This window comes from Sinocyclocheilus rhinocerous, unplaced genomic scaffold (genome assembly GCF_001515625.1).
Source record: "Sinocyclocheilus rhinocerous isolate Xijiao unplaced genomic scaffold, SAMN03320098_v1.1 scaffold659, whole genome shotgun sequence".
Taxonomy (NCBI): domain Eukaryota; kingdom Metazoa; phylum Chordata; class Actinopteri; order Cypriniformes; family Cyprinidae; genus Sinocyclocheilus; species Sinocyclocheilus rhinocerous.
In genome coordinates this window covers 1840293-1856165 of record NW_015652995.1, presented here as the reverse complement: position 1 = coordinate 1856165, position 15873 = coordinate 1840293, and the positions used below count along the sequence as shown (strand labels likewise).

The 15873-nt window shown below is 37.9% G+C and overlaps 1 protein-coding gene across 1 annotated transcript in view; it reads left to right on the top strand.

Annotated features, from left to right (window-relative positions):
- LOC107715193 (FERM domain-containing protein 5-like) overlaps positions 1-15873 on the top strand; it is a 115487-nt gene that overhangs the window by 95578 nt on the left and 4036 nt on the right. The window contains exons 5-13 of the mRNA XM_016521250.1: positions 1013-1110; positions 2095-2218; positions 3544-3631; positions 5685-5773; positions 6736-6799; positions 6957-7048; positions 10815-10889; positions 13639-13707; positions 13924-14030. Of these exons, the coding sequence (XP_016376736.1) occupies positions 1013-1110; positions 2095-2218; positions 3544-3631; positions 5685-5773; positions 6736-6799; positions 6957-7048; positions 10815-10889; positions 13639-13707; positions 13924-14030 (806 nt within the window). The remainder of the gene's footprint in view (positions 1-1012; positions 1111-2094; positions 2219-3543; positions 3632-5684; positions 5774-6735; positions 6800-6956; positions 7049-10814; positions 10890-13638; positions 13708-13923; positions 14031-15873) is intronic.

Genomic DNA, 15873 nt, shown 5'->3' with positions numbered 1-15873 from the left:
TGTAGGTCAAAAACCCTTGCTACATGTACTGCGTTAGACTTCACTTAGACCAAGTCGTTAGACTAAGTCGCTGTGGATAAAAGCATCTGCAAAATGATAAAATGTAAATAAAAATATGAATTTATTCGAGACCTACTAACAGCGCATGCACGTAAAATATCCACTACGTAGTGGATATAGTCCAGCTATGTCATCGTGCTGCAGGCTGCAGCGAGGACAGACTCCAATCGTCAGCAGTTAAAGAGGTGGCGGAGGGGGGCAAAGGAGAATATTGAATGTTTTGAAGAGTTTGCGTGTGTCTGATGCGCTGTTGATCTTGTTATGGAAGAAGATAGTTTTGGCAGCGTGGACTTTGGTGGAAAATAAAGATAGCAGTGACTGATACCTGCTGAGATCAGCTGAATATTTTGATTTGCGCCATTTTCTCTCTGCTGCCCTGAGTTTAGTCCGATGCTTACGGGGACATCAGTTAACCAGGGGTTGGAGGGAGTAGCACAGGGGCGTAGATTACGCGGGGGACGTGTCCCCCCCCACTTAACATTTCTGTCCCCCTCACTTCTGAAATGATGGCTACGCCCCTGGAGTAGCACGTGTTGTCTGGAGGAAATAGGACCGATATTGTCTAGGCAGCTAGTTAGGGTAGAAAATACCATATCTGTGGCACAATTCACATCTAATGATGCGAAGTGTGCAGGGGTGGGAAGAGCGGAATGTTGAGAAGGAGACCTTAGGTTTCGTCTAAACGAAACTGGCAGAGGGGTTGGTGGTGCGGAAGAAGGTAGATATAAATTAAAAGTAATAATGATCTGAGACATGCAAGGGTTTGACCAAGATGTGTTATCTGTGATACAATTGTGTGTAAAGATGAGGTCGAGTTGGTTACCTTATTTATGGGTATTTGTGGTGTTTAACATGTTATTTACATAAACAAAAATGTGAAGGATAATGGAATACATGAGGTATTTTCTCGCTATGTTTGTCTTCATGTGCTCACTCCATATCCTGGTTGCAGGTATCTCATCTTCCTGCAGATCAAAAGAGATCTGTACCACGGTCGTCTCCTCTGTAAAACATCGGACGCGGCCATGTTGGCAGCTTACATCTTGCAAGGTAAAGTAGAAATAGAAATAGAAATTAATACCTAATACAAAAGCTGCGTGATGACTACCATTCAAAAGTTTGGGGTCAGTAAGATTATTTTATTCAACAAAATGGTGACTAGAAATATATCATAGTTTCCACAGAAATATTAAGAAACCCAACTGTTTTCAACATTGTTAATAATAAGAAATGGTTGTAGAGCCACAAATCAGAATATTAGAATAATTTCTGAAGGATCATGTGACACTAAAGACTGGAGTTAAGGCAGCTGAAAATTCAGTTTTGTTAGCACAGGAATAAATTACATTTAAAACAAATGGATTTAGAAAATAATTATTTTAAATTGTAATAGTAGTTTTATTGTATTTTACAATATTACTGTTTTTACTGTAATCTAATTTATCTAATTAAATAAATCTAATTTATTTCTAATATACATTTTTGGAATCTTTAAAAAAATATATTTAATTTGCATACTTTTTTCCTTGAAGTTCCAACATTATTTTGAAACCTAGAATAAATAAATGAATGAACTCAAATCAAGTTCTAGTCTACAGAGATGTTTGAGATTCAGTCACATGAGAAGGGAAAATAGCGTCTCTGAGGGCAGGATGCACAATAATGTTCTTTGACAGGTTGATCAGGGGCATGCTTTGGACGACACTTTTGAATTAAAGATGCACTGTTCCATTACCTCAGAGCACAGAGCAATGGTCAGGACTCAGGGATGCTTATGGGTTTCAAGTGCAGAAGCAAACGGCATATTGAAAATGCCACAAAACCCCACATCGTGCCTGCAAAGAGAACAGATGGCTCCCAACACTTCCATTAACAGAGGATGTTCATTAAGACAACACGTTAACATGCCCTAAAATGCATCTGAGTGACATGGTTGAATGATGAAAGATTGATTTATGTGTCGGCTTTACTGCTGAGGTTGGACTCTATGAATGGTGGCATGATGAAAGATTGATTTTTATGACTACTTTGCAGCTGAGATTGGAGACTATGACCCAGGAAAGCATCCAGAGGGCTACAGCTCCAAGTTCCAGTTCTTCCCCAAGCACTCAGAGAAGCTGGAAAGAAGGATTGCAGAGATTCACAAGACAGAGTTAATGTAAGTGTAACCTTTCCCCTCCTTTTTGCGTATGGCTCAGGAATTATGGAAAAGTCTCTTTAAGAATTCCCTTCTGTCTGCTGCTTGGACATTTCTGTGCTTCACTGTTGTGAGTGATGAGGGTTAGTGACAGATTTTCGTAGTGTACATGTCCTAATTTAAATAATTTAATTATTTAGTTTAACATTTTTTCTTGTCTTTGTTCTGATATTTGAAGTTTTGTGGGACAAAATCAGTAACACTTTACAATAAGGTTCAATTCTGTAACATTAGTGTGAAATCTTGGCCCTCATTGTTATTGGTCAGATCTGTTGTCAAAGCCGTAGGCCACCAGCAAGCAGCACTTTCTCTCCATGTTTACATGAGCAAGTCCAATTAGCTCACTGAATGCCCTTGCTGATAAACTGCCGAACAATCATGGGTTTAGTGCTGGATTTAGTCTATTAATTACTTGCAAGGTTGTAATTTGTCTTTAGAAGCTCTTGACAATTCTTTAATGGACAGCACATGAACATAAGACATTTAGGAAGCTACGGTCACACCAAACTTGATGATCCACCAAATAGGAGCATGATTACTGCTGCCCTCTGGTGGTGTTACTGTTCTGTGTTGAGAGCCGTCAAAGCTGCTAGTTGGTTCAGGCTTGGGGCCAGGATCTGATTTACGACATCCTGTGTCTTGGGCCTCTTGTGGAATTCTGGGCTCCTCAGGTTTCAGCCATGTTTGACCAAATCTTAGATTGTCTGATTCGGTCTGATATCCTACAGTGTTATTGTGGAAACTATGTTGGAAATGCAGAGGCTGCCTATTTAGATCTTTCAAAATGACCCGGTAAATCAATCCTTGAGTCTGTAAGCAGCCGCTTTCTTTAAGTCTTAGGGGTCGCTTTTCTTCTCTGATTTGTGTTGAAATACAAACCAGACGGTCTTGTTACATTACATTGAATGGGCAGTGCTGAATAAAACATGAATTGGTAAGAGGTTTCCTGGAGTGATGATACTTGAACCGTCTGGTTGGTTTGGTTTTGCTTTCTGTTTAGTGGCCACTAGTCATTCAAGTGTAAAGTGCCAAAATAGATGCATTTGTTCACATTCAAATTGGCATTATGTTTCTAGACAGATGCATTTTTTCCCTTTTATGTTATAGTGATTTTCCACTTTGCAGGATATGTTGAGTACAAAAACCACTAAGAATGTGGATCCAGTCCAATACCAATGGCACCAGTGTATCAGTCCTGAAATGTAATTGGTGACTCTGCTATGCTGTTGCTGTGGTCGTTTCACCATTGAATGACACAGACGGTGTTTTAATGTGTTGCTTTGCAGAGGTCAAACTCCAGAAACAGCTGAGCTGAAGTTCCTGCAGAAAGCACAAATGCTTGAAACATATGGTGTGGATCCTCATCCGTGCAAGGTTAGATGGCTCTATCTGACACATTTACAGATGGCATCCAAAAGATATTGTGTATTGTGTAAACATTTCTCAAACTTTTATGAACCAAGAGCCCTTTCATAATGTCAGAATGTTCAGGAAACACAGAAAAGATTCCCATTCAGATGCTGCAAGTCTCTAGAAGTCATGCCAGACAGTGCAATTTCATGACTTCATAAAAAACAAAAAAAATTAATTCCTGGTGATGTACTTCATTACTCACAAATTAATCCTTAAGAGAGATTGAATGATTAAAAGTCACAATAAAGACATTGTTACGAAGGACTGCTATTTCAAATAAATGCTGTTCTTTTGTTGTTCTTTATCACAGTTTCCACAAAATTTTAAGCAGCATAACTGTTTTCAACACTGATAGTAAATAAGAAATGTGTTTTGAGCGGCAAATCAGCACATTTGAATGATTTCTGAAAGATGATGTAATCTTGAAGACTGAAGTCATGGCTGCTGAAAATTTAGCTTTGCCATCACAGGAATAAATTACATTTGAAAGTATGTTAAAACAGAATAGTTTTTTCAAAATGTAATAATATTGCACAAGATTGGTTTTTTTTTGTGTGTGCCTTAATAAGTAATCAAATAAATGGAGACTTATTGAGCATAAGAGACTTCTTTCAGAAACATGACAAAAATCTTACCACTGCAAACTTTTGACCATCAGTGTATATACAATTTTTTTTTAGCATCAAACATATATATGAATGCTTATAGCCACAGACTTAATTTAGTTCATGAATTTATAGTCAGTAGTTTTATGTATTATGTCATGTATAAAACCACTGATATATGCTGTTGTTGATTTCATTAAATCTTTGTATGTGGGTCAAAGACGAAAAAGGGTTTAAGCATAAAAACAATACTGCTTTAAATTGTCCTTGTTCTTCAAGTCAACTTTTTTTTAGCATCAAACATATATATGAATGCTTATAGCCACAGACTTAATTTAGTTCATGAATTTATAGTCAGTAGTTTTATGTATTATGTCATGTATAAAACCACTGATATATGCTGCTGTTGATTTCATTAAATCTTTGTATGTGGGTCAAAGACGGAAAAGGGTTTAAGCATAAAAACAATACTGCTTTAAATTGTTGTTGTTTTTCCAAACAAAAAAATAAAAAGTTTTCTGTTTCATGTAATTGTATTTTTGTTTTTCTGAGCAAAGAATAAATATCATACATTTTCCCCTGATTTACAGAAGACACCCACTAAAATGTCATTCAGTGTAACAATCTTGTCAGGCATATTTCCAATAAAAATCAATTTATGACATATAAAAAAAAAAACGAATTACTTTCAACCCAAATACTAATTAGTTGTTATTTTACATTTTTAAAATTGGCCACTATCCTAGGTTTTGCCCATTTGTCAGTAAGAATTTTTTACTTATTTAAAACCCAATAAAATGTAATATGCTCACTTATTCTTTTATATATTTTAATATGTACACGTCAGAATAATCATGTTGTTTGAATTTTTACATAACTATAAGTGTTACACTGAATGACAATGGAACATTATTTAAACCAAATTTTGACATTTTATTCTTCAAAAACTTTGAAACCTTAAATGTAGACATTTTACTTGCATTTAATGTGCTTTCTATGGACATAAAATCACTTTTGTACATTTCTTTTGATGCGGACATCTTAACGTCTTTGACCCATGTATATATTCTGCAGATTTATGGATAATGAATGGGGTAATTGCAGCTTGAATCAAGGCCATTAAAATAATGTACTAAAAAGTATCCTCTATATCGCTTAGTTCTTTCAGTGAGGGTTTTTTTTTGGACTCCAGTTTGTGAAACGTCTATTGCCAGTATAATCTCAAGTAAAAGCCCAAGACTACCCATTTTGCTGCTGAACGTCAGATAAAGTAACCCTGAAAACAAAAGTATGAAGGTTCTGTTGTTATGATCACTTGCTGTACTGTGCTGTATCGAGTCTTCCTACTCAATATCTGCTTGTTGAGAAACGAAGGTGACGTGGTCCTCCTCTGTCGCTCTTCGTGACAGGATGTATCTGGTAACCCGGCTTTTCTCGCCTTCACTCCGTTCGGTTTTGTCGTGCTTCAGGGGAACAAGAGAGTCCATTTCCTCAAGTGGTGAGTGACTAATACTTGCCTCTTTTCCCGATTGAACTTCTATTGATGTATTCGGGGCTGAGCAAACACAGACATGCATACATGCATGCATCGTGAAGCTGAAAATAATGAGTAATTCTCGCCTAGCGACGGGCTCTGGGTATACAAGTCACAGCTGGTTTTATTATATTGTATTATACGTTCCCAGCCAAAAGGGCCCGGCCATCTGCCTCTTTCTGAGCCGTTAGAGCAGACAGGTGTCCAATTATCCTTCACCAGCTCTCCATCCAGAGGGCATGTTTAAAGTCATCTGGACACAACAAGTCTGTGAGGCCTGGCCATACAAAGAAAAGAGAAATGCATAAAATACTGAACCATTGTGCTGCCTGTCCTTTGTCTCAGGGTCTCGTTATATGTGGTTCAAGCTGTAGTGCATGTATGCTTCACAGCTAAAGTAAGAGTGAAGAAAGAGTGCAATTATTTCATCTGTGTGTTTATTTGTGAGAAACAAACAACAAAAACAGAATACTATATATTTATAGAGTTTTTCATGATGCACTGGAAAAAATGGCTTGTTCGTTTTAATTATTTATAATGAGCTCATGTAATTCAGTTTGTAAACATTCTTCATGAATAATGCATGATAATTGTTTACTGTAATAGCATCGTCTATAAGTAGTATGTGTGTGTGTGTTAATATATATATATATATGTATATGTATGTATGTATGTATGTATGGATAGAAAGATAGAACAACATGGACAGTGATGTTACATTAAAAATCACATAATTTTTTATGTATTATTCATGTAATCTCTCTCTCTGTTCATAATCATTATATTATAGTTACATAATTTACAATTATACAACCGCATAATATTTATTTTTTATAGCATTTATATATTATATATACATTATATACATTCTGAATTGATATACATTATAATAACCTAATATATGTATTCTTCTTCCACTTGAACAGGCACGAGGTGACCAAGCTGAAGTTTGAAGGAAAGACATTCCATATATATGCAAATCAGAAGGAGGTGAGAACATGAATTACTCCCAACATTGGTGAAGTCGAAGAAAATTACAATATACCAGATTGTCTTATGATAATGACACAGTCTGTGAAACTTTAATAATTCCCTTCAACGACAGTGCTGCAATAGTGCACCTTTAATGACTTCTTGTTATGCACAGGACAAAAAGATCATCTTGACATTCTTCGCACCAACTCCAGACGCCTGCAAGCACCTTTGGAAATGCGGTGTTGAAAATCAAGCCTTCTACAAGTGAGTTTTTGCACTCCTCCTTTCTTCGAGACACATATATTTGTTTGGTTAGACAGGTGAGATGCTTCTGAAAGGGCAACTGCACAATAAACAACAAGTTCCAGAAATAATTGATCCCTTTTTGGCTCTTCCTAATTGCGAATACTGTCATTTCATCTCCCCAGAGCATGATATTTAAGACTGGTAAATAAGCTGACTAAAGCCCTATTCGGACGGGACTAATTTTCTAAATGACGCTTGAGTTACAGATCTTATCACCTGACATCCGTGATTCCACGTATCGATTCGGATCTCCATGTTTATTACAGAAATGGGAGGGTCTGTTTTGTACATCTGGGCGTAGCAGAGATCACATGCTCTGTATGCATGCATTGCGTATAGTCATAAACTATAACATCAACTACAACAACCATGTTTAATTTGAGTAAGGATACATACCGTATGTAATTAAAATATTATGTAAATGAGTGCAGAAATGAAGGTGAGTAATCTTACCTGTCGTTGATATTACAGTAACCAGACTTAACAGTTTACGTGATCTGGCTCTTGAAAAACAGTAGGTAATTTACTCCGGAATTATTACTGAGGTTGTGTGAGAAAAACACAGACTTGGCAGGTTCGGACAGGATTAAAATCGCAAAGTAAGTCTGTGAGAAACACATTTCTCTAATGACAAACTGGAAAACTAGTCCTGTCCGAATAGGGCTTTAATAATGCAAGACCCTTCTGCAAGTGTCGTCTGGACACCTACGTCTAGATGCCGTCACTGTTTTTACCTCGCGGGGGTCATCTAATGGAACAGCCACGTGTTGAGAATGACCTTTACTGCGTGAGCAATGAGAGATGCGTTCTGCTAGCTCCTCTGGAGGGATGTCCGTGCCCATTTCAGTCACGGTTGATTGTACATGTCCTCAGCATGGGAAGTTTTTAAAGTGACGGTACAGCTCAAGGCAGACCGCAGTGTTACGCACAACACTGTGTTTGTTTCACAACACTGCGAGCCACCGCTGGTTTTTGTCTCTGTTTTATGATGAACGATTTTGGCTGACTGAGGCGACATCTTTGGAATGAAAGTCTGTTTCAGCACTCATCATGAAGTGTGGGAAAGCTCAATTTAGGTGAAGGGAATGGTGTAATCACTGATTTGGCAAGGCGCCTTATCAAAACTGAGTCTACATCGTATTTTAAGTCTGACTGAATTCATTGTGCTGGGGCAAAAAATTTTTTTAGCTGTAGTTAAAGTCTCCTAGAGAAGGAGAATTTGTGGCAGGTGAAGGCAGATGATAATTAAAAAGTGGGTTTCATGATTCACATAAAGGCCGTCTTTGGGGAAGGAGATTCCACACCTGGTGATGAAAAGCCTGAATCAAATGTTCACCAGAGACCGTCTGAGTCAGAACACTCAAGCTCTGCCTGAGGTTTCAGTCACTAGGAAGGTTAGAATATATGTCCTAGCTTTAGAAATAAAATAATTCTTTTAGCATGTCAGTGGGGTACAGTAGGTGATATGACAAGATCCGTCTTATAAAAAATGTTGCAGTAATTTTATTTAACTGTAATGTGATATACGGTTGTTTTGCCTGGAGTTCAACAAACTTATATTAAGTACTTTTGATTATATATTTATTTTTTAAAGAATTCTTAAAATAATTAAAATACTTCAAATATATATATATATATATATATATAAAAATTTAATACAATTGAAAAGTAGTTCATCACATTTAGGTAATTTTATTTCTTAATTTGGAAGTTCATGAATGCAAACTAAAAAATAAGATTTTTCATAACAATTGATAAATGTAAAGCAGTTTTTTTGCACAAATGCCAGATTTATGTAATTTTTAGTTAAAAACAAGGTTGTAAAATTTATATTGGAAATTTGAAGAAATTCTGGTATTTGAAGTCATGCATTGTAGGTAATATACACAAACATGAGTCCACACATCAATTACATTCTATTTAAATTTTAACATTTGTAAATAAACTTTCAGCTTCCCTTTCATGGGAACTTCGAACTGCGTCCTCTAGGGGTCATGCTGCGGATGCAAGCTTCAGACGAAGAAGTGAATGATGTGTAGCTCCCGGCACCTATTTATACTATAGTTGCACCGGTAATGACGTCATGGCTGTCGCCGGCCAACGAGTTGGTGTTTTTTCAATGTATGCTTCAGACACGGGTCACGACGAGGCGTTCCCCATAGCGACCCCTAGAGGACGCAGTGTCTCGTTCCCTACTCAGGGAACCATGGTTACATAAGTAACCTGAGACGATTTCTTTCACAAGTAGCTAATATAGTCGACCATAGAACACCAATTATAGAAACGCGTTTTTCACAGATTTCTACAGTTGCAGATTTGCCATAATATAACCAGTGGTGAACAAAATTTTTACTTAGTTACTGTACTTATGTACATTTTTCTATCTGTATTTGTATCAAGTATCTTTTTTATTTTGGGGAAACTTGTACTTCACTACATTTTAAAGCCTAACAACATACTTTGATATTTCACCACGCGATAGCAATGTCTGATTTGTGATGATTCTTTTCAATAAACCTGTTGAATTGGTACAGTACTTTTTACTTTTAATACTTGGGTACATTCATAACCAAGTACTTTTGTTATTTTTACTCAAAGTTGAAGGAGTATGTATACTTCTACTGGAGTGATGTTTTTTATGGTATCTGTACTTGAACCCCGATTACTTGTTTGTGCATATCGTCCTCCACTGCATATAACTGTAAATACAGATTCATAAAATGAATCTAAAAAAAAAAAATAACTAAAGAATATTAGAAAGTTTGAACAATTGATGACTGCAATGTCATATTTTTGCTTAAAAGAGAAATTATCCTTAATTCAAACTGTGTAGTTTAGAAATAGTGAGTTGTGTTAGTTATTTTGTTTGACTTTTTGTTTTACACAAATGTGACCCTGGACCACAAAACCAGTCTCAAGTCGCTGGGGTATATTTTTAGCAATAGCCAAAAAAACATTGTATGGGCCAAAATTATAGATTTTCATTTTATACCAAAAATTACCGCAAACACATGCTGGAGAGCCCCGCGCAGCACAGCATCGCCCCCTTCATGCTGTACCCCGCCGCAGGACTCTACATGTGAAGCACCTTTAGTGTGTGTGCATACCAGCTCTGTTACACTGTAACAAAAATTACATCAAGTTTACGGTAAAAAACTGGCAGCTGTGGTTGCCAGAATTATACCGTAAAAAATACGGTAGCAACATTTTAGGTTTTACTTACGAGATTTAACTTAAATGTGAGCCTGGGGCACAAAAGCAGTCTTAAGTCGCTGGGGTATATTTGTAGCAATAGCCAAAAAAACATTGTATGGGTCAAAATTATAGATTTTTCTTTTATGCCAAAAATCATTAGGATATTAAATAAAGATCATGTTCTACGAATATATTTTGCAAATTTCCTACTGTAAATATATCAAAACTTAATTTTTGATTAGTAATATGCATTGCTAAGAACTTCATTTGGACAGTTTTAAAGGCGATTTTCTCAGTATTTTGATTTTTTTGCACTCTCAGATTGCAGATTTTCAAATAGTTGTATCTCGGCCAAATATTGTCCTATCCTAACAAATATACCATACATCAATGGAAAGCTTATTTATTCAGCTTTCAGATGATGTATAAATCTCAGTTTCGAGAAATTTACCCTTCTGACTGGTTTTGTGGTCCAGGGTCACAAATGTGCATTTTTAGAGATTAATCATTCCTCTCGGCCCCTCGTCAGGTTGGAGAAGTCGAGCCAGGTTCGTATGGTGTCCAGCAGTAACCTGTTCTTCAAGGGGAGTCGTTTTCGTTTCAGGTAAGTGTGGACAGACAGACAGACACAGCACGGGTCACTGCCGATGGACCGCCACAGCCTCAGGGGTCCCTGCTTCAAAAACAGCCAGCTGTCCTCATCACGGTCACATAGAGGTGACTTGCTTTGGAGCCAATGCACCACAACCTGCTGCGGATGGAGCTGTTCACACAGGCCACCTATTAAACACAGACGTTTACTTAATAACGGCAATTGTAACTGTAATTGTAATTGTTGAATGGAGCCATCGGGGCAATTAAACAAACAGCACGGTCAATTATTATAGTTCTCAGGCTCGACAGACAGACAGACACAGCACGGGTCACTGCCGATGGACCGCCACAGCCTCAGGGGTCCCTGCTTCAAAAACAGCCAGCTGTCCTCATCACGGTCACATAGAGGTGACTTGCTTTGGAGCCAATGCACCACAACCTGCTGCGGATGGAGCTGTTCACACAGGCCACCTTTTAAACACAGACGTTTACTTAATAACGGCAATTGTAACTGTAATTGTAATTGATGAATGGAGCCATCGGGGCAATTAAACAAACAGCACGGTCAATTATTATAGTGGGCTCTCAGGCTCAAACACCTCATTAGGAAATTGATAACAGTTATTTTCTCACTCCTATGTAAGGAGACAGGCAGGATTTTAAGGCATTGAAGGACTCCATTGAGAGTTTTTGTTTAAAGAGAAGTAGTTCAGCCACAGCCTGAGAGGCAGAGATTGAGTTAAGAGAGGGGACTCAGTAAGGTTAATCTAATTCCTGAGCTTCATGGACTCTAGTAGCAGCGGTCACCATCTCTCACAGTCACAGGGATCACAATTCCCACCAAAATGCCAGCGGTTTGAACGTGACTGGAAACGTGGCTGTTTTATCCTCAATGGCTGAGCTGTTTTCTTTTGGTTGGTTTTTAGATGAATCTGGTCAGCCTCAACCAGGGTCTGAAAATAACACCCACCACCAGCCGTATATAGACAGTATGCAGGTACTTTTTTTCACAGTTGCAGGTCGTTTTGCTCATCTGCCTACTACTGGAATGAGTGACCTGTAACGTATTTCCAGTTAGTGAATATTTTAGCATGGTTGTGCAACTATTTGTGGTATAATATAATATAATATATATAAATGTAGTTTTTGGTTACAGTATAAATGCAAAGAGAATTTTTGATATTTGCTTTAGATATATTTTAGATATTTCTGATATAATATAATATAATAAAATAGTTTTTGGTTACAGTACAAATGCAAAGAGAATTTTAGATATTTGTTTTAGATATTTTTGATATAATATAATATAATAGTTTTTGGTTACAGTATAAATGCAAAGAGAATTTTACATATATTTTAGATACTACTTTTTTACAGCGCTTTTCATGATATAAATTCATACAATGCATGATACAAATTTCTACAATATACAGTAGCTTATCAGTGGTGACTATGTCAAGGTGATGTCCATATGGCAGAAATGCACAGTAAAAAATCATGCAGATAGTTAATGACATGTATTCAAACAAACACTATTAACAGCAATGATTATATGTCGCGATCAAACTTATGGCAAAATTTGGTAGTTTTGTATGTTGGTTCAGGGTTGTCGTCATCTGAGGTCCTCGGAGGGGTTGGCATCATCTCTTCAGGTGTTCGGTCATCTTAGATCTTTGTAAGGGCTGGATCCAGACTGAAGCTTGTGTAATTCCTTGTTACCTCAGGATGCCCATCCCGTGGCAGAAACGGAGAAGCAAATAGAGATATATTAGCACAGCTGCTGTTCAAACCAAGTAAAACACGATAATGTGTTCAAACCAAGCAAAGAATGATAATGTGCATTTGATCAGATATAACTGAAGTACAAGGTTATGAGATACATTATGTGAATGCTTGGCTAATGAGATGTTTCTTTAATCTAGATTTAAACAGAGAGAGTGTGTCTGAACCCCGAACGTTATCAGGAAGGCTATTCCAGATTTTGGGAGCCAAATGCAGAACTTAATAGGTAGCCAGTGCAGAGACTGTAAAATTGGGTTAATATGATCATATTTTCTTGACCTGGTAAGGACTCTAGCCGCTGCATTTTGGACTACCTGTAGCTTGTTTATTGAAGATGCAGGACAACCACCTAGCAGTGCATTACAATAGTCCAGTCTAGAGGTCATGAATGCATGAACTAGCTTTTCTGCATCAGAAACAGGTAACATGTTTCGTAGCTTGGCAATGTTTCTAAAATGGAAGAATGCTGTTTTTGTAACATGTGAAATGTGATTTTGAAAAGACAAGTTGATATGATTACTATGGAAGAAGTAACAGTACATCCGTCTAGATGCAAATTATAATCCAAGAGATTCTGTGTACTGTTTTTTTGGTCCAATAAGTAATATCTCTGTCTTATTCAAATTTAATAGGAGAAAATTATTGGTCATCCAATCTTTTAAATTTTAACACTGTTAGCATAGATAATTTAGAAGTTTCATCTGGTCTTGTTGATGTATATAGTTGAGTATCATCTGTATAACAATGGAAACTATTTTTCCATTGAATATAATATAATATAATATAATATATAAATTTTAGTTTTTGGTTACAGTATAAATAAAGAACAAGGGTTGTTTTGGTCCACTTAAAGAGGTCTTTATGCATATTTTCAGTTGCATATTTATGGGTATTTAGTTTGATAAGGGAAATTATGCCAAAATATGTCACTCTAGCAAGGGGAACTGGACACGCCAGTTGTTTTTGTTTCATTTCAGTGGAAGAGTAGCCAAAGAGGTAATGGAACAGAGTGCAAAAATTAAACGGGAACCTCCAGAAATACACAGGTATGCATGAGTGCCCATCAGTTAACTGTATAATTGCTCACACTGCAATTTTATTAACTGTATAATTGTTTACAGTGGGTCACATTCTTTTGGTGGCATCTTTTTTGTATGCATGCGTGCATGTCCAGTAAGACTGACTGATGTCTGTAGTTATAGGACGTACTGTAATGATAAATGGGTGTGTTGATACAGTACTGAGTGTGTATGTGGTCACAGGGCTGGCTTGGTGCCTAGCAGAAGCTGTCCATCCATCACGCATGGGCCGCGGCTGAGCAGTGTCCCGCGGACCCGCCGGAGAGCCGTACACATATCCATCATGGAAGGTGAGAGTCCAGTTCAACCCATTAACCTGAGTTCAGCTCTACGCTGAAACTCTGAAACCACAGACAGAGCACTACATGTCAAAGCACTCAATGGTTTGTAATATCATCAAAATGCTGTAGAAAATGGCCAACTTGTAATATAGCTACTTATAATTTTTAAAAAGAGGGCAATTTATGCCATTAAGACAATATAAAGGCACTGAAGACGTCATGAAAACTTTAGGATAACACTCTAATGAAAGTTATTGTAGGGAATATTTTAGCATGTTTTTGTAGCTTTAGATATTTTTTATTATGCATGTACGTATATATATATCTTTTTTTTTTTTTTACGCACACATGCCCTCACCAAAGTTGACAAGTTGACCGAATGCTGTAATATGAGGCTGAACCGGCCGTCACTTAGAGGAGTGGAGATGCAGGTGCTCCTGTCAGTCACACCACTCTATTTCTGTGCCAGCTGTTAACAGTCAGTACTAACACTTCGATGTGTCACCAGCTGTGCCATCTTGACCCACCCATCCCAGGCTTACCAGTGTCTGCCCACCCCTTCATTCTGGGTCTCATCTAATGAGCCCGACTGTTACAGTAGACTAGCATCACAACAGAGCACTGCCCACTCTTAACATGAGTACACTATACATAGACAGTGTAGTTAAGTCTCTGGTCACTATATCCTCTATGAAACTGTGATTCAACACAGAAAAGACCATTGTAAGATGTTGTGAGGAGCTCTTGTCTGTTGTGCGATCAGCTCAGAGAGCTGGGGAGGATAAGTCAACTATCCTACGTGCTGACTGTGAGTCTTCATGGAGTATTAATACCCTCATCTGAAAATAGACAGGACCTTTCTCGCCATTTAAGTCACTGGCTGTTGGAGGAGGGAAGGAGGTGAGAGGCCTGGGTGGGGTAGGATTTGCCACCACTGTCTTGGGTGCCTATTCTGCCGTTTACCAGCATAGCCAAGCTTTTACCCAGCAGCCCACGGTGGACGTAGGGCACCGGTAACAGGGTTTATACTTGTTCACATGCTCTCTGAAGAAGTTCGGCAGCTGCAGACGTTCACTTTTTGGAGATAAACATGGTGAAGTGCCTAATCCGCATCACCACCCGGGTGAATGTCCACCTGCGCATGATCAACCACTGCTATCGGGATGTAAAGGTTCGGGTGCTGAGTTTGGGGCCTCGTATGCTGATTATGTTTTACTGAAGACCTTTTTCAGTAAGATGTATTTTTTTCTGCTTTGTTTTGATGAAATCGGATTAGTTGGGTTAGAATAGAAACAGGCAGGTAATGGAATTTCTGTTGGTGTTGCTGCGGTGGTGTTTGTTGTCGAGCTTAAAAAGCTCTTTGAGGTGTGAAGTAGAGACCTGCGCGGGTCCCGCTCCTGCCCGCGACATTCATCTTTTGTCTCGCTCCTGCCCGCAAAATCCCACATAAAAGTAATCTATATCGATTTTTTTTCAGCACATCAAAGAAATTTACATTAAATGGTTCTGTAACATCTATGATCCACAACATCCCAGCATAAATGCTCCCGATAAAATATTTGTTATTTAGGCTAACCACTCATTCACAACATGATTCAAACCACTGTTATTTTTAACAGGGAATTATTTTAATGATATTCTAATGGGCCGCTTTGTGATATCACAAAACCCGGAAAACAAACGCTGTAGTCCAATGAGCCGTTCGTTGTAGTTTAGATAATTTCTATTTTGCGGGAGTCCCACGAATCATATTATTCTCCCACATCCCGCACACACACAAGTCTCTTCCCGCCCGCACCCGCACTCGCCCATCAAGAGTTGTCCCGCGCCGCACCCTGTTGCGTTGGGTCCC